Here is a 27776-nt window from a genome sequence, read left to right on the forward strand (position 1 = left end):
CACATTAGTCAACTAGTTGCTCATCCCCCCTTGCTGCCTCTCAAACAAGGCAGCAAGTGGCAGGGGGAGAGAGAAGGGAGAAGGGGACCGCTGCTACACTTCAAAGGCAGAGGCATCCTTATCGACTAATCGAATAGTCAGCTGGGAATTAGGGATATGAAATCCTGCTAAATCATTAAGTTTAAGTAGTTAAAATGGAGTGGGCGGACTGGAGTCACCTCTCCGCCACAGTCAGAGAGCACTGGGCCTGGGCCTGCTGCCATCTGGGCTGGCTGGAACAGCCCCTGAGTGGCACTGCCCATGCAGTGCCAGAGCCAGGCCCACCACCATCCGCAGAGGGCCCCACAGGGCTCAAGCTGATCTCAGCCTGCAGAGGGTGGGTGGGCTGCTCCAGGCTCCTCCAGTTAACCATTAACATACCTCCTAGGAATGTTTTCCCAGGGGTTAGAAATGGCACTTTTAAAGGGAGGGACAAACACTAGAAACCATCGTAGCTCCCTCTCCCTGCGCCCAGCGAATCACTGCATTAGAAGGGACAAAGGAAGCAGCCATTAAGCTGAAAAAGGGAACGTCCACCTAAGACTGCTGAGAGCATGTGGTGAATTCAAAATGAAGTTTTTCTTACCACAGTTGGTTAACTTGGGCACCAGCTGAGCTTTATCTTGATTTCTCTTGTAACCATTTCTGACTTATGCCTCGGTACTTGTATTCACTTAAAATCTCTTTGTAGCTTTTACACTTGTTTGATCTAATCCAGTGTGTTTAAATTGAAGTGTTAATGAATCTCTTTTTGGGTGACAAAAAATATGGGCTCTGTGTGAATTTGGATTGTCCAGGAGACTGCCACATTTCTGGAGTGGGTGGGTGGGGAGGACCCCCAAAACATACAGACGAGAAGTGTGTTAGTCACTGAGGCTGGTGAGAGCCAACGTGTGACTGGCTGGCTGTAGCAAACACTGACACTTAACTGAGAGTGACCTGAAGGCTGAAGGCTGTTTGTGAGCAGTCCAGAATGGAGGCTACAGCAACAAAGCACTGTAAAGAGTTCCCCTGGTTAGAGGGTAAGACTGACAGATTCTCAATAGTCTGGATTATACAATGAGGATACCACAGTGCGTAATGGTAAAACATATGCTAGAGATGGTAAAATATTTAATTCTCATGCAGACAAGGCAGAAGCGATCAGTTAATATCTCTGTTTTGTATTTGGACAGAAGCGTGCCAATATTGTCTCATTGCGTGAGATGATGAAACATGTTCATGTCTATTAGTAATCAAGGAGCAAGTTCACCTACATCTCCTGGGAATAAACATTGTTAAAATGGATGCAAGTTATCCCAAACTTTTCAAGTATCCTAAAAGACTGGCCAAACAAATCTTTAGAACACAGCCTGGACATCTCTTATCCGGCACCCTCAGGACCTGACCAGTCCTGAACCAGCAATTTCCTGGACTAGAGAAGGCTCCATGATGCAGCTCCCAGAGGTTGACTCTGGCAGGTGGGAGGTAGAGGGGACTGTCTTCAGTTCCTGCTGAGCTGCCTGTTGGGTTGCTAGCCCTGCTGCTGCTACCCCAGCCAGACTGCCTGCCAGGCTGCATGTCTGGCTCCAGCAGCCCGCACTGCCGCAGGCTATCACAGGTTCTGGCCCAGCGCTGCCAAGTCTCTTGACCCAGCCCTGTGGCAACCTGAACTTTCTGTAGGCTGTCCAGGGCTCCAGCCCCATGCTGCCATGTGTTATTGGGGATGACGCCAGTCCCACTCCTGATCCTGCTGCCATGAGCTCTGGGTCCAGCCCTGTGCTGCCACGGATGTCATTGGCCCAATCCTGCACTGCCAGAGGCTGCCCTGATCTGGTCCCCGCGCTATGGGCTATTGGGAGCTACCAGGGGCTGCTGCTTGCTCCAGCCCCACTACTGAGGGTTGCTAGAGGCTGCTGCCAGTGCCAGTCTCTGCCCCATCCCACTACTTCAGCCCATCCCCTCCTGGATTGCTCTCACGCCACTATGACTCACCACACCTCAGACCACACGTGTTGCTGGACCAGAGAATTTCCTGTACCAGGAAATTCTAGAAGAATAGAAAAATGCTGATCTTGTACCAGTATTAAAAAGGGTAAGCACAATGAGGTAGGTAACTATACACTAGTTAACATGCTCTCACTCCCAGGCACAATAATTTCAAGATACTGAAGAAAGGGACGCCAGGGTCACAGTGGACGACAAACAAAATGTGTGTCAACACTGTGACATTGTTCCAAAAACCGAACATCACTTTAGGATATTTGGGCAGAAGTGTTGTAAGCAAGACATGACAAGTTATTCTTCTGCTGTAATCCATGCTGATTAGGCCTCAACTGGAGTACTGCATCCAGGTCTGGGTGCCACATTTCAAGAAAGATGTGGAGACACAGGAGAAAGTCTAGAGAAGAGCAACAAAAATGACTAAAAGTCTAGAAAATGACCTATGAGGGAAGACTGCAAAAACTGGTTTTGCTTAGTCTAGAAAAGAGTGAGAGGGGACATAAGTTCTCAAGTACATAAAAGTTTGTTACAAGGAGGAGGGACATCAGAAATAACCTACTCTTCTTAACCACTGAGGATAACACAAGACAAAATGGGCTTGAATTCTAGGGTTGCCAGCTGTCCGGTATTCTATCGGACAGTCCAGTTTTGGCGCCATCTGTCAGGTAAAAAAAATACCAGACATGTGTAATGTCTGGTATTTTCTGTTTTTTCAGCTGGGTGCTGGACGGAAGCCTGGCGGGGGTGAGAGAGTTGTTAGGAAGCGGGGCACGATCGGCGCTTGGAGCCTCTGGTCACGTACAGAAGCCTGGCAGGGGTGGAGGAAGCGGCTGGGGCTCCCAGCCACTCCCGTCTTCTGCACACAACCACAGGCTCCCAGCGCCAATTGTGGCCCCACCCTCCCAGCTGGTAAAACAATAGTAAAACAACTATTATTCCATAGTGGATTTATCTTTAGCACAGTGAACTTAGTAGGGCGAAATGTAGGGACAGAACAACTACAATTTTTCAAAAAAGACACACACTTACCACACCAACGAGTTTTACTCTATTGAAGTACAGTAAAACTCCAAGAGTCCGGCACCCAATTGTCCGGCACTCCCGATACTCTGGCATCAAAATGTCAAGCGCTCCCACCCAACTGATTAAAAAGCCGGCCGCTCAGCACACATGCCGGCTATACCCAGAACAAACGTAAGATGGGGGGGAAGGGAAGGAGTGGGATTGGGTTACAGCATGGAGAAGAGCCTTTTGCTTCAGCTCGGGGGAAAGGAGAGGGGAGGTGGAGGGAGATTGGGTCCCAGCCAGCTGTTAAGACCTGCAGCTGTACCAGGACCTCCCGATACTCTGGCATATCCGATAATCCGTTACCACCTACGTCCTAAAAGTGTCGGATTATTGGAAGTCTACTGTATTTGTGATGCTTTCTATACTACCAAACAGGAAATACTATGAACACTATTAATTAAACTGCAGCAAGCTGTAATTGTCCAGTGTTCTGTAGCACCCACTTTAAAGAAGTTAAAAGATGTGACATCGTGAGAATCAAGATGATTAGAGAAACCACAAAGTGTTAAAGCTTAGCTATTCAACACCTTTACCACATTTCTTCCTTGTTTTTGGGTAATATAACAACTTGCTTAATCCTACTTGAGATTTGTCAGAGCAGAAGGCTGAAATTAAAAACAAAATTGTATTTAACTTGCTGTGAAGTTCTGTGCTTTTTTTTAAAAAAAGAAGTCTATTACTAATAGAAACAATGAACTGCCTACAAAATGTTTATGGATACCAGTGTTGAATTGTGAACCACTTGCCCAATACAAGAGAGTCTCCTAACTGTGTTAAGATGGCTTGTACATCAATTGAAATGGGAATGCAATAACTATACTCACCTACACAAAACTCAGGGTCTGCTGACCATGTTGAATTTTCAGTACATGTAACATAAGGACTCTTTCCTTCATTATGCGTGTATCCTGAGCGACAGTAGTATCTCAGTTTAGTCCCAACAGAAGAATCGTTCACTACCTTACGCAGCTCAGCAAAACTGAATCTTGGAGGCACACCACAATCACCTAGCAAAAGACACAGATAAGGAAGGGAAAACATTAACTCTGAAAGGTATTCAGTAACCTTCTCAAAAATAAGAATTTTGTTTCAGAAGCCACAAATGGGAACAATCTGAAATTTCTTGTTTTCATTAGAGCCTCGAATCTAATTTATTGAATGGGCTGGATACAAAACTGCAAAATATTAAAATTGTATATTATTTACCACAGGTACATCACCTTGAGCATGTATGGTAAAAGACCTATTTCCATAAGAGGTTTTCTACAAGATGTGTTGCTCATGCCCATTCAATATAGGTGTATGTACCTGCCACATGCACCCATGCCAGATTTTCCCTTAGAAGGATCTGTAGAGGAACTGACTCAGGTGCCCCCTCGAGTGGCATGGATATGCAGCACAATGTAGGGCATCTCTAGGTCCCTTCCACCCTCATTTCCTTCTTGCAGGAAATCCTGACAGTGGGGAAGGAAGAAAGAATGTTGAATGGACACGAGCAGCATGTCTTGAAGAATACCAGTTACACAAACACATAGCTGATTTTTCTTCTTTGAGTGATCTACCTCTTCCAATACAAGCTCTGTCTGCAGCGGTATCAGCCCCTGTCAGTGGGGAGTCTGAGCTCCCCATGGACAGAGGGTGCTTCACATCCTGTGGCACAGCTTCTGTCTGTGGGGAGCTTGGATTCCCCACACACAGGAGCTGCTGCCACCCCGCACTGTTGCTGCCGAAACAGAGGCAGTAGCGTGGGGCGGCAGGCAGCTGGTCTGTGAGGAGAGCTGGTTTTTAAACTGATACTGAGGCAGGAGCGGGGGTGGCACGGAGCTGCCAGGCCCACCTCTGGGATTACTGAATAGTCGTGTACCTACCAACATTTCACGCGGTTACACGACTAGTAAGTTACCCGATATCTAACACGCCCAGTTAGCAGTGACCAGCATCTCGCTCTCCCCCTTTCTGGGCCCTCTCGAGGAGGGGGCGGGGCAGGCACAGAGCCCGCGCCCCACAGGGGGGAGTCGCTCGCCGCGCCTGCTGCCGCCCGGGGCCCCGCCCGCTCCGGAGAGGCTCCTGCCGGGGGCGGGTCTCCGTGTGAACGCGGCGCCCCCGCCCCGCTCGGCGCACCCCGGGCGGCCAGTCGGGGAATGGGGGCGGGGCTACAGACAGGAAGGGGGAAGGACCCCGGGAAAACGGGGGGGGGGGGGTCACCCGCCACACTCACCTCGCGCTCCCACGGGAAGCAGCGCGAGCGCCAGCAACGCCCAGATCGGCCCGAGCAGCCCCATGACGCAGAGCGACTCCTCCGGCCGCGGCCAAAGTCCCGCCGCTCACTGCGCCTGCGCGGCCGGAAGAGCCGCCGGATGGGCGTGTCGGGTGCCCCGCCCCCTCGAGAGCCGCAGGGGGGGAGGGGGCCGGACGCCCGCCCGTCCCCGCGCGTGCGCGTTAGAGCCGGCGCTCAGCGCTCCGGGCACGGGGCGCGGCCGGGAACCCGCCAGGCAGGCAGCAGCGCTGCGGGTGCGCCCGGCCCCGAGCTGTTCGCTGGGCCGCGTAGGGGAGCCGGGGGCCGCTTTCGGGCCCTCGCGCTGCAATTGCAGAAAATACCGGACATGGCATTTCCTGTTTCTCCGCCAGGCGGGCGGGGGAGGCGCTGGGAGCCCTGGCTGCGTGGGTCTGACGCTTGGGGAGGAGAAGCCCCGGCCCCGCTCCTGAGCGCCTTGTGGAGCTGCAGGCGGAATCACTGTGCTTCGCCGGGACCGGGCACCGGCCTGACAGCGCCCCGGGATCTGCATGTGCCCGGATCAGTCCTGCTCCCTGCCGGCCCATTCTCTCCCCCCACCCTTGCTTCCCCCGACCCCTCCCAGCCACCCCTGCTTCCTAGCGGCCAGTTCTCCTCCCGATTGCCCCAGGCCAGCCACACCGTCCCCACCCTCCAATCTCCCTTGGATGTGCTACTCCCCTCCCCCCATCAAGTGCGTCCAGTATTTTTTCCAAACCTATCTGCTAAGCCTAGCTGCCACACTGGCATGCAGCTTCCTCATCTACACAGAAAGCCAAGTTGGGGAGGGATAGGGATGTTGTGCTAAGACTTGGTGATGTGCATACAATTCCCATGCAAGGAAAGGAAGGTGTGTGATAAAAGTTATACTCACTGTATGGAGAGTTGGCCTTCCCCCTCCCCACACACACCTATATACTGCCAGCTCTGGGGAGAAGTGGGGTGCTGTGCCAGCCCTCCCACTCCCTAACCTGACTCCTACCTCCCCCCCACACACACCTGCCATGAGCCCCCCTCCTCACCCTCCCAACCTTAACTTCTGTATCCTTCACATTCCCAAGCCTCTGCCCTAACTCCTGTGCCCTACCCCCCCCCCCCCCACATACTCATGCCACACACAGTGGGCTCACTTGCTAGCTCCAGCCTCTCTTATGAGGCTGGAAATAACAGCCAAAGTGAGTGATATGGGACAGTGCCATCTGTACCTCCCACCCAGGTAGATGCCCCAATCTCCTGCCACTTCCCACACCCCATCTCTTCCCTAGATCATGCACACTCACCTTGCTCCCTGGCAATTCCATTTCACATACTAAACACCTCATTTTTGCCTTTAGGGGTGCCTTCAAATATCCTTTAGCTCTAGCCCTCGGAATTTCATCTGGCCCTGGAGGTAAACTCTGAAGTGTTCTCCTCCTGCTATGGAGATGGAGCACAAGGGGAGCGGGATGTCTTTTTTCCTGCTCTCAGGGTCTATGGGGTTTGTAGATTTTTCTCTTTTCACTTGTGTGTGGCTCCCAACTGATTTTTTTTGTGGGTCAGTGGCCCAACACAAAAAAGGTTCCCCATCCCTGATCTAGAGACACCCCCTTTCCCAATGACATTTCTCTGCAGCACTTCTTAATCTGCAAGCTCCTCCGCATAGAGACTTGTTACTTTACTTACCAAAAAAAATCAATCAACATAAAGCACTGTGTAAACAAGAAGAGTAAGATCTTAAGTGAATCCAAGTACTTGAAAAATTATGTATTTTAGAGGCCTTTATTGTTTTATGTAACAGTGCACATTCTTTGGAAGTAGCCACAACATTAAGCTGCAGCTGGAATTCACAAATGCCTTCAACCAGTGTATATTATATTACATTACAAACCTGCAAAATCAGTCCCTTTACCTGGTTTGAGAGAAGTATTTGCTTTTTTGTATGCAGGCTCTTTTCAATAGTGAACCTCAGAAGTTCAGCATAGTAACCACTCTACAAAAATAGGGCAAGATCTCCAAAAATAAAGACATCAATTTCTGCATCACAAACTTAAAGATTGATTTTAAAATGTGTTGCTATACATTCAGAAATCTCTTTTCTAAACAAAATATTTACTCTCTCCTGTTAGCAATATATTATAAATGTCAGATAAAACTTTAAACAAAGATTTTGGTAATTTCAGACCCGTGAAGTAATTTTTAAATAAAGCGATCTAAAAGAGGAAAAAATAAATAATGAAGGCAAAATTTCATCCTAGTCAGTAATTTGTAACCCCTCTGAAGATAAAAGGGTTGTAAAAACTGATTGTCCCTCAATTATAGTACAAGCGATATCAAGTGCTGTGTCTCTGAACACCAAGTAAACCAAAGTGCTAGGGATGGTATTCATGAAGCCCTTTTTTAATCCAGCAAAGTCTTCAAAAATTAAAGGCTCCTTTCACACACAAAGTTTTCAAGATGATATCTATGGCAATCAATGAACCAAGCTCAGGAGGAATTTCAGGATCTTGTTCTTGAAGTTTCTAATCAAGTTAGGCTTAGCAGCACTTTTATTCATATCTTCCAAGTGGCAGGTTCCTTAGTCAACTCTTCAGGGTCAAGAAGTTCCATAAAAGAGAAAAAAGGCCAGTGCATAATCTGAGGAGTAAGCATCCTTGATACTGCAGTGTGTCTTGTTCACTTCAGAAATCTGCAGGCAACGCATTTTCATGGACATACAGCATGAGGGCAGAAAGGAGGACAGTCCAAAAGCTACAATCTGGTACTTGTTAAAGTTGAACTTGATGAATTAAACTTGTTATAAAGGATCTAATGGAAGCAGCTGCAGTAACAACTTCAACGGTCATGACTTTGCTTTTTCCCCTCAAAAACTTCATTGCAAGAATGTAAAATACCCACAAAAAGGTGAAAATGTTTTCATGTTCTCCACACAAAGAAGCAAAATGCATAGTCATGAGGAGAAACAGTTTCCTGCCTGCAAAAAAGGGTATACCAATATTAAACCAAAATAGGGCTTTTCCACCTACAAATATTTATTAAGATTTTATTTCATTTTTATTATACATTGGTGTAAATGTCCAAAAGATTACTTTTTTATTTCATAGGGAAAGATTCTCAGAAGGAATAAATTAGCACATTGTAAACTTGTTCATGACAGATTGTATTTATTACTGTATAATGCACATACATGAGATAAGTCTATCTGAAGTCTAAAGGCAGATAGCTGTTGGAAATCATTATGTTAAATCTCAACATTCTGAAGAGAAGCAACACCAGCAAAAACTGGTTTACATTCTGGATGGTTACAGACACAGAACTAGATGTAAATTAATCTGTACTAAGTATAACCACAGCTACGCATTTAAGCACAGAGACCAAAAATTCTTTGAGTCTTATTCTTGTTAGTATAAGAATTTACAGGTTAGAAGTTGTACAGAGAGCAAACAAACTATGGTTTCAAAGGTTTCCCCAAAACGATACCAACAAAACATGGTTTCCAGGGTAGAGAACATCTGACCCATGATTTCCATCTTCCTTTGTACTAGATGGAAACATATGCAAATAATGTTTTGGACCTGATGTGTTCCAGCATCTGAAAGAGGTAGATCTGCTTGTTGGCTAAGCTGTTGTTTATAGCGAAACCAGAAGTGTTTGGGATTACAACAAACATTGTTTACATTCAAGCAACTCAGGTAAAAGAAGAGAAGTCATTTTCCACTCAGCACACAGTAAGTTTGCATTATAGCAGTGATGCTCAGACCTCTGTGGTTCAGAAGCCAAATAAGCAATCAACCTTACCCAAAGGAGCCACAGTTGTAGAGAAATTATTCTTCTCAAAACATGCAGTAACTTACTGCAAATTAATAATAGGGTAACACAGAAAAGCCACTCTGATTGGTTAATAACTTTCCTGGGCATAAAGGACCACTCAAGAGCCACTTGCTGCTCTCAAGCCTTATTCTGAGTATCACTGCATTAGAGTGAGAACTGACATAATTCACCACAACTCTGACACTTGTATGTTGAAGTAAAATAATGCCCTTACCTGCTATGGTGCAAATCAAGTATTTTCTGCAGCCATGGGGATCATAGTAGTTTCATTCTTGTTCGCAAATGTATAGTAAGAGCTGAATGGTGGAGACAAAAAAGAAAAGTTTAACTTTCAAAGGAAAACTAATGTTTTCTGTTAAGAGCGTTAAAGAACACATGGTTCAAAACTAATATTTCAGAGTTTTATGTTGAGGTTTGGAAAGTTGATCTGAAGATATCTGAGGTCTCACTGGTAACAGAGAACACCAAGATTAATTCATTTACAATGCCAAAATATAAGGAGGGTTCTAATGTCAAAGCCTTCTGATTTAAGAGGGATGGTGTGGGTGACGGAAAGTAATCTTCACTTAAAGGCAATATGCAAAGTAAGAAAAAAAGAGGGTTTATGCCACTTCAATACTGTTTGGCTGCATATAAGAGCAGCCTCAATGATATTAGAAAATCAGTTATTGGCAACTACAGGCAGTCCCTGGGTTACGTACAAGATAGGGACTATAGGTTTGTTCTTAAGTTGAATTTGTATGTAAGTAGGAACTGGCTCCAGATTCAGCTGCTGCCACTGAAACTGACCGGGGCTGACTACAGGAAGCCGGAGGCAGAGTTGCTCTGCCCCCAGCTTCCTGGAATCAGCCTGATCAGTTTCAACAGCTGCTGAATCTGGAGCCTGGGACAGAACAGCTGGGGCACTGCCCAGTAGGTTCCCACAGGACCAACCCAGAAGCACCCCAGCTGCTCTACCCGAGGCGTCCTGCAACAAAAGCCTGGTCTGCTGGGGGGGGGGGGTGCACTAGCTGCGCCCCCTCCCCCCCAGCAGACCAGGGAGACCTGAGCAAAGCTGCACAGGCAGAGGGACCCCGCTGCCCATGCGGCTTTGCTCCTGTCTCCCTGGGGTGCTGGGGGGTGTCCCCCCCCAGCACACCAGGGAGACCCGAGCAAAGCCGCACAGGCGGAGGGACCCCGCCGCCCGTGTGGCTTTGCTCCTTTGCCCCCGAGCAAAGCCGCCCAGGCGGCGGGATGCCGCCTGAGCGGCTTTGCTCCTGTCTCCCTGGTCTGTTGGGGGGGGTTCCAGCAAAGCCGCTGGACCCCCCCAGCAGACCAGGGACACCCGAGCAAAGCCGCCGCCTGGGCAGCTTTGCTCCTGTCCCCCTGGTCTGCTGGGGGAGGGGGTCCAGCGGCTTTGCTGGACCCCCCCCCAGCAGACCAGGGAGACCGGGAGAAGCTTTTCTCGCCCCGGAGGATACGGGCGGCGACCCGCCGCCCGTGAGCTCCGGGGTGAGAAAAGCCCCCTTCGTAAGTGCGGATCCGACATAAGTCGGATCCGCGTAAGTCGGGGACTGCCTGTAGAGAACTAAGAAAGTTATAGTAGGAGTCTCATCATGCCTCCAGCATTCTGTAAGTCTCTTTGTTTAAAACCAATTAAGGCCACTGTTTAACAGGAGAAAAGAGGGGAAAGCTTTAAAAAAAATTTAAACACCACTTATCCCTGCAATTCAAATTTGAGGGCTCAAAATGCATACTTAGAATGTTCTCTGCCTACTCCTAGAAAGTCCAACAAAACCTGGGAGAACCACGTTATTTATATCATAAGAACAGCCAGACTGGGTCAGACCAAAGGTCCATCCAGCCCATCCTGTCTGCCAAAAGTGGCCAATGCCAGGTGCCCCTGAGGGAGTGAACAGAACAGATAATCATCAAGTGATCTCTCTAAGCAGTGGTCTCCAACCCTTTTACACCCAAGATCACTTTTTAAATGTCAGAACAAGCCAAGACCTACCACCCCATCCTACCCCGAAGGCCCCCACCCCTTCCTTGAAACCCTACCCTCTCTGTTTTCCTCCTCTCCATCTCTTGCTTCCCCAGCCCTTATACACTCTCAGGGTATGACTACACTGCCTCTCCCCCTCACCCCCGATTCTTCTGTAGGAAGAGGTTATTCAAACATTTGGCCTGTCTAGACTGGACCAAATGTCAGAAAACCCCCTTCTTTCTGAAGCCCCCTTATTCCACGTGGAACAAGGAATATGGGGGTTACTGAAAATGCATGTTTGCTCTTCCACCAAAAAGAAAAAGCGGAAGAACAAATGCGTCCTGGACATGAAAGTTTTTTCCAGGATACCTCTGAGGAGTGGGCTCCAGGCTGGGGAATGTTGGAGTCAGGGGGAGGGTTGGGGAACTGAGCAAACCACAGGTTTCTGGATGTGAGGGTGCAGGAGTTTGGGTTGAGATGTATGAGGGGCTCAGGGCAGGGAGGCTGGGAGTATGATGGGCTCAGGACACAGATTTGCTGTGTGTGGATGGTGCAGAAGTGTTGTGGCAGAAGACTCAGGATGTGGAGGTACAGGAGTTTGGATATGTGAGAGTCTCAGGACAGTGGGTTCCAGTGTATGATAGGCTCAGATCTAGGGTCTGGGGGTGGGAGGTGAAGGAGTGTTATGATACTGGGGCCAAATAGGGATTTGTTGGTTCAGGCTTCATTTTTAAATAAAATATGTCAAACAAAAAGTTTCAGCATTGTCTTTATTTATGAGAAGGATGGGGAACCTGTTTTGAGTCAGGGGTCACTGCCCCACAGCAAAGTCAGCTGGGGCCACACAAGTGAGATGCAAAAAATAACACTTCCAACCCCCCCCCCCCCCAAAAGCCTCACTAACATGGCCCCAACTGTGCTGGTGAGAGCAGGGGACATGGTACTGGAGAAGGGTGCTGGGGACAGGATTCTGTGACAGGGGACAGGCTGCCAGTGGGGGCAGGGAACAAGGTGTTGGTGGAAGCAGGGAACAGAGTCCCTGGCACACGCCTACTCCCAGTACTCCTTCCCCCTCTCCCCCCAGCACAGCAAGTCCCCGGCATGCCACAGACCTGGGTTGTGGTACCTTGCTGCTATTTGGGGGAGAGGGAGCAGCCACTGCACTTCCTGAAACCCCAGAAGTGATGCGCAGCTGCCAGACTTCCTTCCACCCTGCAAGAAGCCAGCACTACCTCCATTGTCGCTGGAGGTAGGTAGTGGGACTTCTTGGGGAAGGAGGGAAAATGGAGGAGGCCCAAATGCCTTGCAATCGACAGGTTAGTGACCACAGCTCTAATGTCATCCATTTCCAGCCTCTGACAAACACAAGCTAGGGACACCATTCCTACCCATCCTGGCTAATAGTCACTGATGGTCCTAACCTCTTATGAATTTTATCTAGCTCTTTTTTGAATCCTGTTACAGTCCTAGTCTTCACAACAGCCTCTGACAAGTAGTTCTATAGGTTGACTGTGCACTGCATAAAGAAACTTCCTTTTGTTTGCTTTAAACCTGCTGCCTATTAATTTCATTTGGTAACCCCTAGTTCTTATGTTATAGGAACAGGTAAATAACTTTTCTTTATTCACTTTTTCCACACCAGTCATGATTTTATAGACCTCTATCATATTCCCCCTTAGTCTTCTCTTTTCTAAGCTGAAAAGTCCAAGTCTTTTTAAATCTCTCTTCAGATGCAACCTGTTCCAAACCCCTAATCATTTTAGTTGCCTTTTTCTGAACCTTTTCCAAAGCTAAGATACCTTTTTTGAGATAAGGTGACCACATCTGTACTCAATATTCAAGATGGTTTTATATAGAGGCAATAATATATTTTCTATCCCCTTTTTAATGATTCCTAACATTGTTTGCTTTTTTGACTGCCACTGCACATTGAGTGGATGTTTTCAGAGAACTATCCACACTGACTCCAAGATCTCTGTCGAGTAATTGTAGCTAAATTAGTCTCCATCATATTGTTTGTACTGTTGGGATTATTTTTTCCAATGAGCATTACTTTATATTTATTAACATTAAATTTCATTTGCCACTTGGTTGTCCAATCACTTAGTTTGGTGAGATATTTTTGAAGTGCTTCATAGTCTACATTGGTCTCTACTTGGGCCTTAATTGTCTTAATACAATTAAGTATTTAGATGATACTAAATACTAACAATTAAGCAGTTTAGTATCATCTGCAAATTTTGCCACCTCACTGTTTACCCTTTCTCCAGATCATTTATAGAGAAGCTGAATAGGACTGGTCCCTAGGATGGACACTTCGGGGAACCACTCGTTACCTCTCTCCATTCTGAATCCATGAAAGGACCTTCCTTCTTATCCCATGACAACTAGCTGTGCCTAAGAGCCTTTGGAGAGGGACCTTGTTAAAGGCTTTCTGGGAGTCTAAGTATAATATATCCACTGGATCTCCCTTGTCCACGTTTGTTGACTCCTTCAAAGAACTCTTAATAGATTAGCAAGACATGATTTCCCTTTACAGAAACCATGCTGACTTTTCCCCAACAAATTATGTTCATCTATGTGTCTGACAATTTTATTCTTTTCTATAGTTTCAACTGATTTGCCCGGGTACTGATGCTAGACTCACCTCTAGAGCCCTTTTTAAATAATAGTGTCACTTTAGCTATCTTCCAGTCCTTAGATACGGAAGCTGATTTAAAGGATAGATTACACAGTGTTAATAGTTCCACAATTTCACATTTGAGTTCTTTCAGAACTCTTAGGTGAATGCCATCTGGACCTGGTGACCTGTTACTGTCAAGTTTATCAATCTGTTCCAAAACCTCCTCTAATGACACCTTAATCTGGGACAATTCCTCAAATTTGTCAGCCAAAAAAAATGGCTGAGGTTTGGGAATCTCCCTAACATCCTCAGCTGTGAAGACTGAAGCAAAGAATTCATTTGGTTTCTCCACAATTACTTTATTTTCTTTGAGTGCTCCTTTAACATCTTGATTGTTCAGGGGCCCCACTGGTTGCTTAGCAAGCTTCCCGCTTCTGATGTACTTAAACATTTTGCTATTACTTCTTGAGTTTTTGGCTAGCTGTTCTTCAAACCCCTTTTTGGCTTTTATTATATTTTTACACTTAATTTGACAGATTTTATGCTCCTTTCTATTTCCATCACTAGGATTTAACGTCCACTTTTTTAAACAATGGCTTTTTATTGCTCACTGCCTTTTTTACTTGGTTGTTAATCCACGGTGGCATTTTTTTTTGTTTTCTTACTATGTTTTTTTAATGTGAGGTATATATTCAAGTTGGACCTCTATTATGGTGTCTTTGAAAAGTTTCCATGCGGCTTGCAGGGATTTTACTTTTCTCACTGTTCCTTTTAATTTCTGTTTAACCTCTTCATTTTTGTGTAGTTCCCCTTTCTGAAATTAGAAGCCACAGTATTGGGCTGCTGAGGTGTTTTTCTCACCAAAGGAATGTTAAATTTTATTACATTATAGTTACTATTTCCAAGCAATCCAGTTATATTTGCCTCAAGGACCAGATCATAGACTCCACTTACAACGATCACTGACATTTCCAAGGTAAAAAAGCAGCAGGAGTGGAGGGGGAGGGGGAGAAGAGAACACTTTTATCCTCTACTCCTTCCCCTTTTTCCAATCTTGGTCTATTAACAGAGATGCATCATAAGCATCATATTTCTCTGTATCATGCCCATATCTTGGTGACAGAAAAGAACATTTTTGGTTATATTTGTGAAACTAAATTATTGTCCTTCTTGCAGGGTGAAGAGTCGAGTGGGAAAAGAATTTTGTTTTTAATTATATTTTTAAAATTGCCATGTGAGGAACATTAAGCTATCACTAGCTGCAGACTCATAAGATTATGCTAGTGATTGTCTATTTCTTTTGCCCCATTGTTGCATATGAAGATCATGATTCATTTAATTAAATTTTGCCAGCATTAAACTATGGAATCAAATAGTTAATACACATTGAAATTAACAGACATTTAGAACAATCTCTCACCCAGATTTCTGCTTAGATATACACTTCCTGATGACGAAGACGAAAACCGCTAAAAGCAGCAACAGCACTATAATCCAAGACACAGGGAGAGACTCAGTTAGACTTCTAAACTGTCTTATGGCGCACAGAAATAGCATTTGTGGCCTTTGCAAATTAACTCAAAAAATCCCTAACAAAGTTCAGGATGAAACTCACCAGAAGTGATGGAATTTCTGTATTTATACGGAGGATGTTATGTAACAGTTAATTTACAATTTGAGTAGTTGATGACCTTGGGCTTCATGTTGCACTGCCAATTTGAAATGCCATGAGGAGCTGGGGAGTCCCTAGCGGATGCTGGGTTTCACTGAAATTCTGCACTGGAGCCCAGTGTTCTCCTGGGGAGTCCCCAGCTGACCCTGGGTCAGGGACCAGCTGTGCAGCGCTGCCTCTATGAGCACCACTTTGGTGCTTCAAAGCAGCAGCACTTCAGAGCTGAGCCCAGGCTTCGTTGTGCAGCACTGTGGCTTTGAAGTACCCCCTTCCTCCTCCCCTTTGCTGCCTCTATCAGAAAGTGACAGCATGGGAGGAAGTGGAGGGGAGAGAGAATCGACTAGTCAACTGATTATCAGATAAGCATTTGGTCATACTGTACCCTCCTCAGGCTCTGATCTTTAGACAGTAGTATAGCATTAGTGTATTCAAAAAGTTCTTTGTGTAAGACCATCTATCAATGTTTGCATATAATTTGTGGGTTCATAGTGGCACAAGCAAAAGATGACTTACATCATACATAAGTTGATCAGGGTTCATAAACAATTATCTGAAACCTGCAAACGGCTTGAAATGATGGGATCATCTATGGTTTAATGTATGAAAAATCTGTGCTGCTCTACTGATTCACTATAGACACTACCCATCCCATTGACATAAGTACAGGCAGTCCCCGGGTTACGTACAAGATAGGGACTGTAGGCTTGTTCTGAAGTTGAATTTGTTCGTAAGTCAGAACTGGGGTCCAGATTCAGCCGCTGCTGAAACTGACCAGTGGCTGACTACAGGAAGCCTGAGGCGGAGTTGATCTGCCCCGGGCTTCCTGGAATCAGCTGCTGATCAGTTTCAACAGCAGCTGAATCTGGACGCCTAGGACAGAGCAGCTGGGGCGCTGCTGGGTAGGTCCCCGCAGCGCCGCACCTCGGCGCTGCGGGGACCAACCTGGCAGCACCCCAGCTGCTCTACCCCAGGTGTCCCCAAGTCAGCTGCTGCTGAAACTGATCAGCAGCTGATTCCAGGAAGCCCGGGGCAGAGCAACTCTGCCTCAGGCTTCCTGTAGTCAGCCGCTGGTCAGTTTCATCAGCGGCTGACTTGGGGACGCCTGGGGCAGAGCAGCTGGGGTGCTGCTGGCTTGGTCCAGTAGCGCCGCTCCTCGGCGCTATTGGACCAACCCAGCAGCACCCCAGCTGCTCTGCCCCAGGCGTCCTGATTCAGCCGCTGCTGAAACTGACCAGAAGCGGCTGAATCAGGACGCCTGAGGCAGAGGAACTGGGGTGATCCAGTACTGGGTTGGTCCAGTAGCGCCGAGGAGCGGTGCTGTGGGACCAACCCGGCAGCAACCCAGCTGCTCTACCCCAGGCATCAGCGAGAAAAGCCTGGTCTGCTGGCGGGGAGGGGTCGCACTAGCTGCGCCTCCCCCCCCAGCAGACCAGGGAGACGCGGACGGCAGGACCGCCGAGAGGCGCCGCGGTCCCGCCGCCCGCATTCTCCGCGGCTTTGCTCCGCGTCTCCCTGGTCTGCTGGGGGACCCAGCAGACCAGGGAGATGCGGAGCAGCTTTTCTCGCCGCGGAGGACGCGGGCGGCGGGACCGTGGCGCGTCTGGGTGGTCCCGCCGCCCGCGTCCTCTGGGGCGAGAAAAGCCCCGTTCGTAAGTACGGATCCGACATAAGTCGGATCCGCGTAACACGGGGACTGCCTGTAATTTACCTCCTCAAGAGGCAGGTAACAATAATTCGTCTATTGATCTTGTGCTGTCCATATAAGGGCTTGGGTTGACTCAACACCACTTGGGTATAGGTATTTTATACCCCTTACTGACAATGAAACTAAGCTAATTTTTTAGCATAGACCAGATCAAATCCAGGCACTCTAGAGGGAGCCCTGCAGTAAAATCGAAGAATTGTAATAAAGCTGACAAAAGTCTTAGTCCAAGCGACTTTGGTGCATACTGTTGGGACATAAAAATTGCTTCTTTTCCCCCCGCCCCAGCAGTGAATTTGACCCCAAATATTTTAAGTATATTACTTACCCAGGACTACAAAGATGATTTTCCAGTACCCTGTCTTTGGCTCTAGGTAAGAAAAACAAAAACAACAAAAAAATAAACCTCTATAACATATAAGGGGAATCACAGCCACACAATTTCTTCCAAAACATTTTCTGTATATCAGACATATTATAAGATTTTATTGGTGTGCGCTAGAAAGGAAAATGTATTAAAAATCCTCCCCATATTGCCAGCTATACAGAATAGTCCTTCCAATTTGTAAAGGGATATCAAGCACTGTAACACAATAGCCTCTTTCAGCAGAAGAGAAAGCTCAGAGTATTCTGAGTGGCTGGGAAAGGAAGAAGTGCCTACTATATCACTGTAATCCCACCCAGAAAACACTCAGGGAGCCACCTTCTCCACTGGTCTGAGCATGCAAAGTTTCACTGAATTAAACTGAACTTTTTCTGCCAGCTGCTCTTTCCAGCCTGTCTCTCCTGGGTGACGTATGTGATATATGGCAGCAATGTCCCTCTGCAATGTATATTAGACAAACTGGTCAGTCACTTTGCCAGAGAATGCTCACAGATCAGACAGCTCTACACAGAGAAACCTGTTAGCCGACATTAAAACCAAACTAGCCATTCCCTTAAACAACTGACAACATGCGTCTTACTTCAAAGAGATTTTCCTCCTTCCTTGTCTCCTTCTGGTCCCCTCGCCCCCACCTTCTATTCTATGTAGCTGATTCGTTACTGTAGAATTTGTTTACTTCATCATATCCCTCTGTTATATAATGCTCATGTCATTTCATTTTCAGAGTATGATCCGAAGAAGTGGGTCTGCCCCACGAAAGCTCATTACCTAATAAACCACCTTCTTAAAGTGCTACATGATTGCTTTTTTTGTTTTTGTTTTACCAAGATCAGACTAACATGGCTTCCTCTAACTTTGCTGTATTTTTTGGTGTGACAGAACACTTTCTCGCTTTAAATCCTGTTGAGGGACTGACAAACCTACAGCCTAAAGAAGGAAGACAACTGAAAATCCACTCACCTTCACAAAGAGGAGAGGGGTGGCTCCATGTTCCAGATGTGGTACAATAGATAGAAGCCTCTCCTCCGAGGGCGTAGCCGGGCTCACAGCTGTAGTTAACATACGTTCCACTGGGGAAAGCCGCCAAAGAACTGGCATCATGCTTTCCATAGTGAGTGGCCGGTGGTGGGGGACACATCAAGGCTAATGGAGGAGAGAAGAAGAAAAGTATTTCAGAGAAAATCTGAATCCTGTGTCCTCCCCCCCCCAAAAAAAATAGTTTAAAATGGCTGATTTACAAGAGGGTGAAGCACCCAGGATGCATGTGCTACGTCAAAACATCTATTGTACTAGGGACGCAATATATACACAGATTGAAAACCACTTACCCAGAGTCCCTTTCGCTCCAGAACTCAGATAGCACCACTCTGCAACTTTTCTGTTCCTAGAAATCTGTGACTCTCTTAAGAAGCTAAACTGTAATTTCTTGAGTGGGATGATTTGTGTTTCCATTCACACCTTTCGGCCGTTCAGGGAGACCGACCATTGCCAGCTCTATGTCCGTCAGGTGAGCATGGCAGGATGTAGGGGACTATCACAGTGAAGATATTATGGGGTAGGACGATATTTGTATTTTCCCTAGTCACTGTTGAAAACTGACGCCAGGACAGAGGAAACCTATTAACCTCCAGGTCATACTGACTATTACAGTGACCCTTGACTCACACTTACATTGTATGCAGACTGGAACAGGAGGATGCCAAGTTGCATCATCTCCGCACTCAATCTGCCGGCTGCCATCCAGGGTGTAGCCAGGATCACATTCAAACCTCACCCTGTCCCTGGGTCTATAGACAGGGCCACGTCCAGCTACTTGTCTTCCATGCTGGATTTTTGGGCCATGCAGAGAACCTCTGAAACTGAACAGGTGCAGAAGGCATCAGCCTGCCTGGCAAGCAGTTCTGTTCAGTAGGTGCTTGGCACCTCAGCACTGCCCTGGTTGCCTCCCAATGTCTGGGGAGAATTGATGGTGTTGTTTTTAACTTCTAAATGCAAATACTTCAGTGCTTGCCTGCCTAAAATCACATTCCCTGGGGAACTGAATTGCTGCTCCTTGTCTGGAACAGAGGTGGCTATCCCTCAATGACAGAGACAGCAGGGCTGGCAGGAGAGCTTGCTGTGAGTGACCCTCAGTTTGGCGCCTACACCTTGTACTTGTTCTTAAAACAAAGGCCTGTTTGCATTTTAGGACTCACACTAAAAATGTTCCCTGTTCACTCAGCATGTAGCAAACATAGGGAAAGCATACCTGCCTGTGATCCTGAGGGGAGCATCAATATTAGGTTTTAGTTTTTCTAATTTAGGTGCACAGGGTTTCAGACACTGCTTTTTAGGAGTGTAGTGTTTACATACACTGCCTTTATTTTTAAAAGCATTGGTTTACCCTGTTCTTAATGAAACAGTTTTAATTCACTGCAATTAATTTTGTAGCATTAGTGAGCTTGTCTATGAGTGAAATCCTGTAATAGGAGCTTCTTTCTCTTAGTTCTAGGTAAGAAAGCATAAATACACCTTCACACCAACAGTATGCAAAGAGAAGGGAAAAATTGCTCATCTAGAACCCCCCTCTGCTCTCAGAGCCCTTTCCAGTACCACTCCCAACATGGTTCATTTCTTATTCTCCATATATTTTACCACCTTTACACCCCTCCCCTCAAATCAGTTTGTGAAGTCTCTTGATTTGAGGTGAGCAGCAGGCAGAACAGATCCAACCTGGGTTAGTGTTCAAGAAAGACACCGGAGGAAACCTTCTTGTGGGTGAATACTACAAATCAGAATTTTGACATTTGCCTCACTCACAGACCAGCACAGATGGATTCCATATGCCCTCAGGTTGGCACTGACTCACTCTGTAACCCTTCATGGTGTAGACAGTATCACATTCAAAGGTCACGCTGTCTTTATACAAATAAACATGTCTATCATCAGAAACTCTTCTTCCATTCGGGATTTGTGGGGCTGGGCATCCAGCCTCTGAAAAAGGAACGCTTTAGCTGAACTCAGGGCCAGATAAGAAGAAATAAACCTCTGCAGACCTTAGGTTTTCAACATTTTCCTTGTCACTTGTTGCACTAGTCTATAACATTCCTACTTGAAAATACAGATTGTTGTGGGCAATGTAGAGGGCTACACTGGGAGATGGAGATATCCTGGTAACAGAAGCTTCAGTGGGTAGCTGAGTTAGTCTGTACAGGATAAACTTAAAAAACAACAAATGGTCTGATAGCACGTTATAGACTAAGAAAACATGTAAATTGCATCATGAACTTTCGTGGGCACAGCCCACTTCTTCAGATGACCGGTCTTGTTAAGGGTTCTATCCTCAAGGAGTGTCCTGTGCATCAACCTCCAAGTCAAGGGAGTAACCCATGGTAAGGAGAAGCTCAACCTTATCAGGAACTAAGTGCCCTTCAGAGCCACGGACATCAGACACTGAGGGAGCTCAGTAATTTAGCCCAACATGAACAGGATGCTCCCCCACACTGAATTTAGCCCACAGAGCTGCTCAGGATGACCTTGCTAGCAACATCAGTTTCCAAACCAAATCTTAAGCTTTAAACTAGTGCTCTTCTCTATCTGATCTGAATCCTGGAAAACTTTGTGGCAATGTCGTCAAGGGCAGGCACACCAAGTGCAAGTATTTAACTAGAGAAGTCATCCTTCAGTGTCGCAGTGTGCCTTCCATTGCTAAATGTCTGGAGGAGGTAAACATGGAATACCTGGAGAGATACAGGCAGAGTGTATTTGAGAATCAATACTGGTAAAGAAGCAGCTCCTGTTACTTGATCTGCTAAAGAAAACTAGCTGTCCTAGCTCTGAAAACCACTAGAATGGACTAGCTCAACAGGGAATGGCCCTGGGGTGTCTGATTTGCTCTGGCACTGATGTTAAGAAAATCAAACTCACTAAGACAATTGATGACTAGACCAGTTTCCAACTTCATGGTTGATTAAAAACAGAAACCATTCACAAAAATAAAGGGAACAAATCTTGCTATAATTCTCTACCTGTAGCATGAAACTGCCCTGTCACAGGCTACTTTTGCTTTGTTTTCTGAGACAGAGCTGTGTCTCTAAGAAACCAAGAGTGCCTAGTACAGTGTTTCTCATCCAGGGTATGTGCACGTCTGGAGTACGCAGAGGTCTTCAAGGGGATAAATCAACTCTTCTAGATATTAGCCTAGTTTTCTGAAAGGCTACATTAATAGCACTAGCAGAATAGGTACACACAAAAATTTCATGCAGACAATAACTTGTTTATATTACTCTACACAGTGAAATTTAAGTACAATATTTATATTTCCAATGTATTTAGGAATTTTAGAATTTATATGGTAAAAATGAGAAAGAAAGCAGTTTCTTGGGAGTTATATATTATGACACTTTGATTTTTATGGCTGATTTTGTAAGTAAGTTGATTTTAAGTGAGATACAAGTTGGGATATGCAAGTGAAATCAGACCCCTGGAAGGAGTACAGTAGTATGGAAAGATTGAGAGCCACTGGCCTAATATACACAAAGTGTGACACTTCCATACTTTCTGGAGGAAGATCATAGGGCACTCTATTGAGGAAGGGATTTCAATATCCACTGTTTTATTATTAAACTATTCCACACCTTTCAAGCATAGAAACACGTACCATTTACCTGCCGCATGACAATCTGGTGTGCACATTACCAGAGCACAAGTATGCTTTGAAGTGCAGCTATACCTGTTACAGTTTAAAAAAAAAATCACAATGGCCAATTACTATCTTGGTGGAACAGTGTTGCCATATCAAGCTCATGGGTTCCTGCTTTTACTCAGGTGTCAAAGAAAGTGCAAACCCTTAATGTCAAGAACTTGATACAACACACTTTTCCCTGGGATCAAACTCTTGTAGTGAAGGTACCTACCAGGGACTTAGAAATTTGGATTAATTTTTGGCTCTACTACTGACCAACTCCTTAGATCATCCTAAATAAGTCACTTAACCTTTCTCTGTCTCAGATCTCCCACTTTAAGGGATGGGGGGGAAGAAAGATCATAATGCTTCCTTATCTGTTTATTAACATTTGTGAGGCAAGCAGATAGAGATAGAAGTGCCCATATAAGTACCTGAAGAGATCTGTAATGAACTTACGCTTGCAAAAGGGCACACCACCACTCCATTCAACATGTGTGCCATAAATCTCACATCGTCTGTAAGGCTGTCCAATCAACCGGTGCCTGGAGTTAGGCAGAAGAATTATCAGTTGTTACCTATTCCTTTGGTGTTTGAGCTCTACTGAGAAACTCAAATATTTGAGAAGCTCTTCTCCCCAGTCACAGCAAGTGGGGACAAGGACCTCTAACTCTCGTATTTTTTTAAGCCAGAAGACCCATATCTTTTATCTTCTTACTTGTATCCTCTGTTCCTTACCACACCAGCAGGGTCATGTCCTGCCAGTAAATCACAAACCATAGGCAAACTAGTATCACCAGAACTTTTGGACAGGCTACTGAGTGGTTGTTTTTATGCCAGTTCCACATATCTCACAGGAGACTGCAGCCATTCCAAATCATTTAAAGCAGATTTTAAACCCAAGACATTCCAAGCTCGGTCCTGTTCACTTGGCTCCTATCTCCACAGGAGATGTCTGTGCTCACCCAGGACTTGCAGGCAGAGCATTCTGCTGGGCAAACTGCAACTGCAGTTGGTGAAATCAATGACTGAGCACAAACAAGGAAAAAACAGGGAGACTTAGGCCAACCCAGCTTTCCTTTCTTGTCAAAATTACATTGACTGAGCCAGGGAGGAGCTGTGCTGGCGTATTATAAAACAGTCATCTGCTTACAAGAGATGGGGGAATACGAGAACATCCATTTTTGTTGCACACCTCCAAGCACAAATAGTCAGCTCAGGCATCGGAAACGTACCCTTCGTCACACAAGAAGTTGACCGTTGACCCAAACAGCGTATCTGTTAAAACAGCTTCGCCATTCTCCAGCTCTCCTGGATGACCACACGATTTCCCTGATAGAGAACAAGGCTAGGATTAAACTTCTCATTTTCAAAGCAACAAATATCCCAAGCTTCTGTTCATATTTAACATGTCTCTCAAACCCAGCATTTAGAAGGGCCTAGAACGGGCATAGATGAAGAGCTTTTCTAGTCACTATTAACTATTTAAAGATACATTACGCTTTGCACCATAGACACAACATTGTGTCATTAAGATCTTACTGAAGAACAGAAACAAAATCCATAGATACACTCACTTTTACAGAACTCTAAGGCTTCTGACCACATTTGATTTTGAAGGCATGTAATAGTTGTTTGCATCTCTGGGATTATACTGTATCCAGGCAGGCAAGTATAGCCAATGGTCTGCCCAACAGGAAAGTAAGACTGATTTTTATACGTGCTCTTCAGCTCAGCAAAATTTAACCTCGTTGGGACACCGCAGCCACCTACCAAGAAATGAACACACACGAGAAAAAAGAATCCTATGTATGTAACAGGTCTAAGCAGAGAAAACAATGTGTTACAAAGAAACAACTGTGCAACTGAAATAGTAATTATGGAACCAGTGTTCATCCCTAGAAAGGAAAATATAAAGGGAGCTAAAGTGTGAAATTATACCAATGTCAGCTAACTATAAAATCCAGTTCATACTGGTGCATCATTCCTTAAGCCAGACTCTAAATTAAATAAAAACAGACTCCAATACAATCATGCAAATTACAGAATTTATAAGGAGACAGCCCAGAGAGTGGATTCGTTGGCCCAAATGTCGCAGTTGTTCCCAACCGCCAACACACCACAGGCTGCACACACAACCCTTCACAAAGTAGCCTCTCCATCGCACACACCACTCCCTTACCACCCCAAGATTCCAATCAGAACAAGCGCCCACACAACACAACCAGCACACACGGCCAGCCCCATCATACAGCCCCACACTAAAGCACAAAGCGATTTTTCAGTCGCTACTTCCACAAATCAACACAGAGATCCCTGTCACATACCATGACACTGCACTTGTATTTCTTAGAGCCATTGGCCTGGGGTGAAGAACAGCTAGGAGAGCTGCCTAGATATGCAATATATAAACTTCCACTCACCACCTCCCTGACGTTCCCCAGTTCCACCCCCTTGTGGCTAGGGTTAGAGACCTTCGCCAGCCTTCCTACACACTTGGGACTATCCCGGTTCTGCAAACGGGGCTGCTCCAGAGGCGCATTCAAAGGTGCCAGTTTCCAATTTAAATCTTTAGCCCTGCCCTAAAACTATTTACTCTCTAATGTACATCATGGGAATCCTGTGGAGGTGCTGCAAAAGGCAAGAACACTAAGTGCCAGGATTTAACTTATCTTCACGTTGGGGGATTTCTTAGACTATCTATCCATGACAATGCAGAGCTGGGAGGGCTGCACTCATACAAACCCCACCTCCACAGCGAGGGGCAGTTGGACGCCACACTCCGTTTAGTCCGTCCTCGGTTGTGCATAAAAGAGAGGCCTCTCCAGTCGGCGGGTAACCGTTATCACATGTGTAAGTTACAGCTGACCCATAAGAGAATTCATCCATTAAGTCCCCATTGTGCTTTCCATTGGGGATGTCTGGAGGGGGATAACACGGAATACCTGGAGAGACACAGAAGGAGTGTATTGAGAATCAAACAAACACAGTCACTCCCCGGGGTTCACGGTATCGGAGATCTCTCACCAAAGACAACGATGTCCTATGTTACAATGCTAGTCCTCTATAAAACTAAGTAACACTTTATGAACAAGGTAGAAGAAGGTTAAAGGAAGCACACACACACACACACACACACACACACACAAATGAGTTACAATTTTAAGTTTCAAAAGATGACACAAGCTTCTGTAATACACAAACTGTATGTATCCTTTGAGGGCAACCCGGGATGGTCAGAGGTCTACAAGTCTTCCTTGTTGAGCGAGAAATGCTATGTGTTGAAGTAAATTAGCATTTTCCACTGGGTAATGCTACTCTCCTGAGACTGGGGGTTGAATGTTATAGAGCAACTGCTTTTTCTATTTCCATACCAAATACAGAAAATAGGGTTTTTAACATGGGATACAGATTTATAAATGAGATGAAGGCATGCAGCAACATCTGAGAATTTCATCAAGTATAAACTGTTCGTTGTAACTGAACATCTATTTTAACAACCCTAACACACAGATGAATCAGACAGGTTCCCAGCTTTGTATTCCTCAGTATTTTCTGAGGTGTGTGTCTATTTGCATGAGCTACCAGCATCTCACATATTACACATTTTGCTTAGTGCCTTTTTCTGCTACTCAATTGTCAAAGTCAGAGTTCTTATGGTCAGGAACTTGAAACAACACAGTTCTTCCTGAGCTACAACCCTTCCCACATATACCTATAACCCTGAGTGGCTCTTCTGGTTAAAGGATCGATCTGGGATGTGGAGATCTCAGTTCAATTTTTGTTCTGCTACTGACCAGCCTGGAGAAGTCATTTAATCTCCCTGTGCCTCATTTCCCCTTCTCTAAAGCAGGGATCATAATGCTTCCCTTAAGTTACATTTGCATGGCAAGCAGAAAAGAGGGGAAAGCACACAGACCGAGATTTGTAACCTACTTACGCTCACAAAAGGGCATATCCCCACTCCATGCGACATGGCTGCCAGAAATCACACATCGTATGTAAGACTTTCCAATCAACCGGTGCCTGCAAATAGGCAGAAGGGTTATCAGTTTTTACCTGCTCCTCTGCTGTTTGAATTCTCCTGCAAAGTTCAGTTATTTGGGACGCTCGTCTCCCCTGCCACAGCAAGTAGAGACCAACACCACTGACTACGGGTGTAAAGACTCCTTCACTATTTTAGAACTCTCCACCTAGAATTCAGTCATAGAAGAGAATCCTGTGCAGGCCCAATGAGCTGGTATTTGAGTCAGGGGATCCATATCCCCTCCCCATGCCCTCAAATCCTCCTTACCACATCAGCTGGATCACTCCCCACCATGGAAACACAAGCCACAGGCAAACTAGTAACAGAGTATTCCCCTGACACTGTCAGGAAGGTTGCTGGGAAGGGGGTACTGCTATGTCTGCGTTGTGTGGACTTTGGATTTTCTCTTGACACATGAGTTGTTTCTGTGGATGTGTGGGCTAAGCAGAAGCTCTGGCTAGGTCGAGATCGATCAATGAAATCAATCACCACTGATACAATCCATGGAATGGAGCCACAAGTCACCCCAGTGGAGATGCCCAACTACAAAGACACCACACAGCAACGCAGATCTGACACTAGAGTCACGGGCTCTTTCCTTTTCTACTCCCCCACCCCCTTCATCCCACTAGCATGATTTCCTGTAAATAGGAACCATCTGACACTACAGCTTCAGTGGGTTTGTATGAAAATATCCCCAGTGGTCTGACTTCAGCACTTTCCTAGGCTGGGTTTCCTTGCTAGTGAAACAGTTAGTGACTGACATCCATTGATGTGCAGAATAAATGTATTTATGTGCACCAAGGCATGTGTGAAATTGCACCGCCAGTAGAAACAAAAATCAGGCTGCGGGCACTCTGCTAAACTAAACAACGGCACGGCATTTCATCTCTCCTGAGTGGCCACACAAGCACACATCTATGGGGAACACTGGTGGTACAGTGCCCCACGGGGAAGGTAAGTAGCCTCAGTGCTGTGATCAGCTCCCCAAGTGACCCAACCCATCACACCTAGTCTCCACAGGAGACATCTGTCCTCATCCAGCACTTGCAGGCAGAATATTCAGTTGGCCAAAGTGGCAACTAAAGATTGTACTAGAAATGGTAGATCCAAAGAAAATGCAAGGGAAGAGGAAAGTGGGAGGCTTATGTTAATCAATCTGTTTTCACATACAAAGAAGATATTGATACTAGAATCAGGAAGAGTAATCCTCTTACAGGAACTAGGGGAGTACGGGGATTTCTCTTTCTGTTGCATAGTTGCAAGCTAGGCCCAAGTAGTCGGCTCAGGCAATCAGAAACATACCCTTCTTCACACGTGAAGCTGACCATTGACCCAAACAGCAGATCTGTGACATTAATTCTGCCGTTCTCCAGCTCTCCTGGATGACCGCACGATTTCCCTGGTAGAGGACAAGAGGAGAAACATGTTTTGCTCTTTCTAAGCAACAGTTATCCCGAAGTTATCCCGAGGCTCTGTCCATATTAAACAGCCTGCACAGAAGACCTCACTGAAAAGAGCCCACAGTGGGCAACGACACAGAGTTTTACTGGTCATTATTTACTGTTT

At 45.9% G+C, this 27776-nt stretch overlaps 2 protein-coding genes across 2 annotated transcripts in view; both read right to left on the bottom strand.

Moving 5' to 3' along the window:
• Nucleotides 1–5463, bottom strand: part of LOC102449348 (complement receptor type 1-like) — a 73738-nt gene extending 68275 nt beyond the window's left edge. The window contains 2 exon segments of the mRNA XM_075909848.1: nucleotides 3915–4097; nucleotides 5309–5463. Of these exon segments, the coding sequence (XP_075765963.1) occupies nucleotides 3915–4097; nucleotides 5309–5372 (247 nt within the window). The 5' untranslated portion in view covers nucleotides 5373–5463.
• Nucleotides 5464–7101: 1638 nt separating this feature from the next.
• CR1 (complement C3b/C4b receptor 1 (Knops blood group)) overlaps nucleotides 7102–27776 on the bottom strand; it is a 297719-nt gene continuing 277044 nt past the window's right edge. Inside the window, exons 85-95 of the mRNA XM_075909850.1 lie at nucleotides 27513–27609; nucleotides 26121–26206; nucleotides 24931–25125; nucleotides 23758–23949; nucleotides 23416–23512; nucleotides 22640–22725; nucleotides 18478–18660; nucleotides 17461–17502; nucleotides 15179–15245; nucleotides 9384–9465; nucleotides 7102–8312 (exon numbers count right to left, since the gene is read on the bottom strand). Of these exons, the coding sequence (XP_075765965.1) occupies nucleotides 9399–9465; nucleotides 15179–15245; nucleotides 17461–17502; nucleotides 18478–18660; nucleotides 22640–22725; nucleotides 23416–23512; nucleotides 23758–23949; nucleotides 24931–25125; nucleotides 26121–26206; nucleotides 27513–27609 (1112 nt within the window). The 3' untranslated portion in view covers nucleotides 7102–8312; nucleotides 9384–9398. The remainder of the gene's footprint in view (nucleotides 8313–9383; nucleotides 9466–15178; nucleotides 15246–17460; nucleotides 17503–18477; nucleotides 18661–22639; nucleotides 22726–23415; nucleotides 23513–23757; nucleotides 23950–24930; nucleotides 25126–26120; nucleotides 26207–27512; nucleotides 27610–27776) is intronic.

This window comes from Pelodiscus sinensis, chromosome 27 (assembly GCF_049634645.1).
Source record: "Pelodiscus sinensis isolate JC-2024 chromosome 27, ASM4963464v1, whole genome shotgun sequence".
NCBI classification, from domain to species: domain Eukaryota; kingdom Metazoa; phylum Chordata; order Testudines; family Trionychidae; genus Pelodiscus; species Pelodiscus sinensis.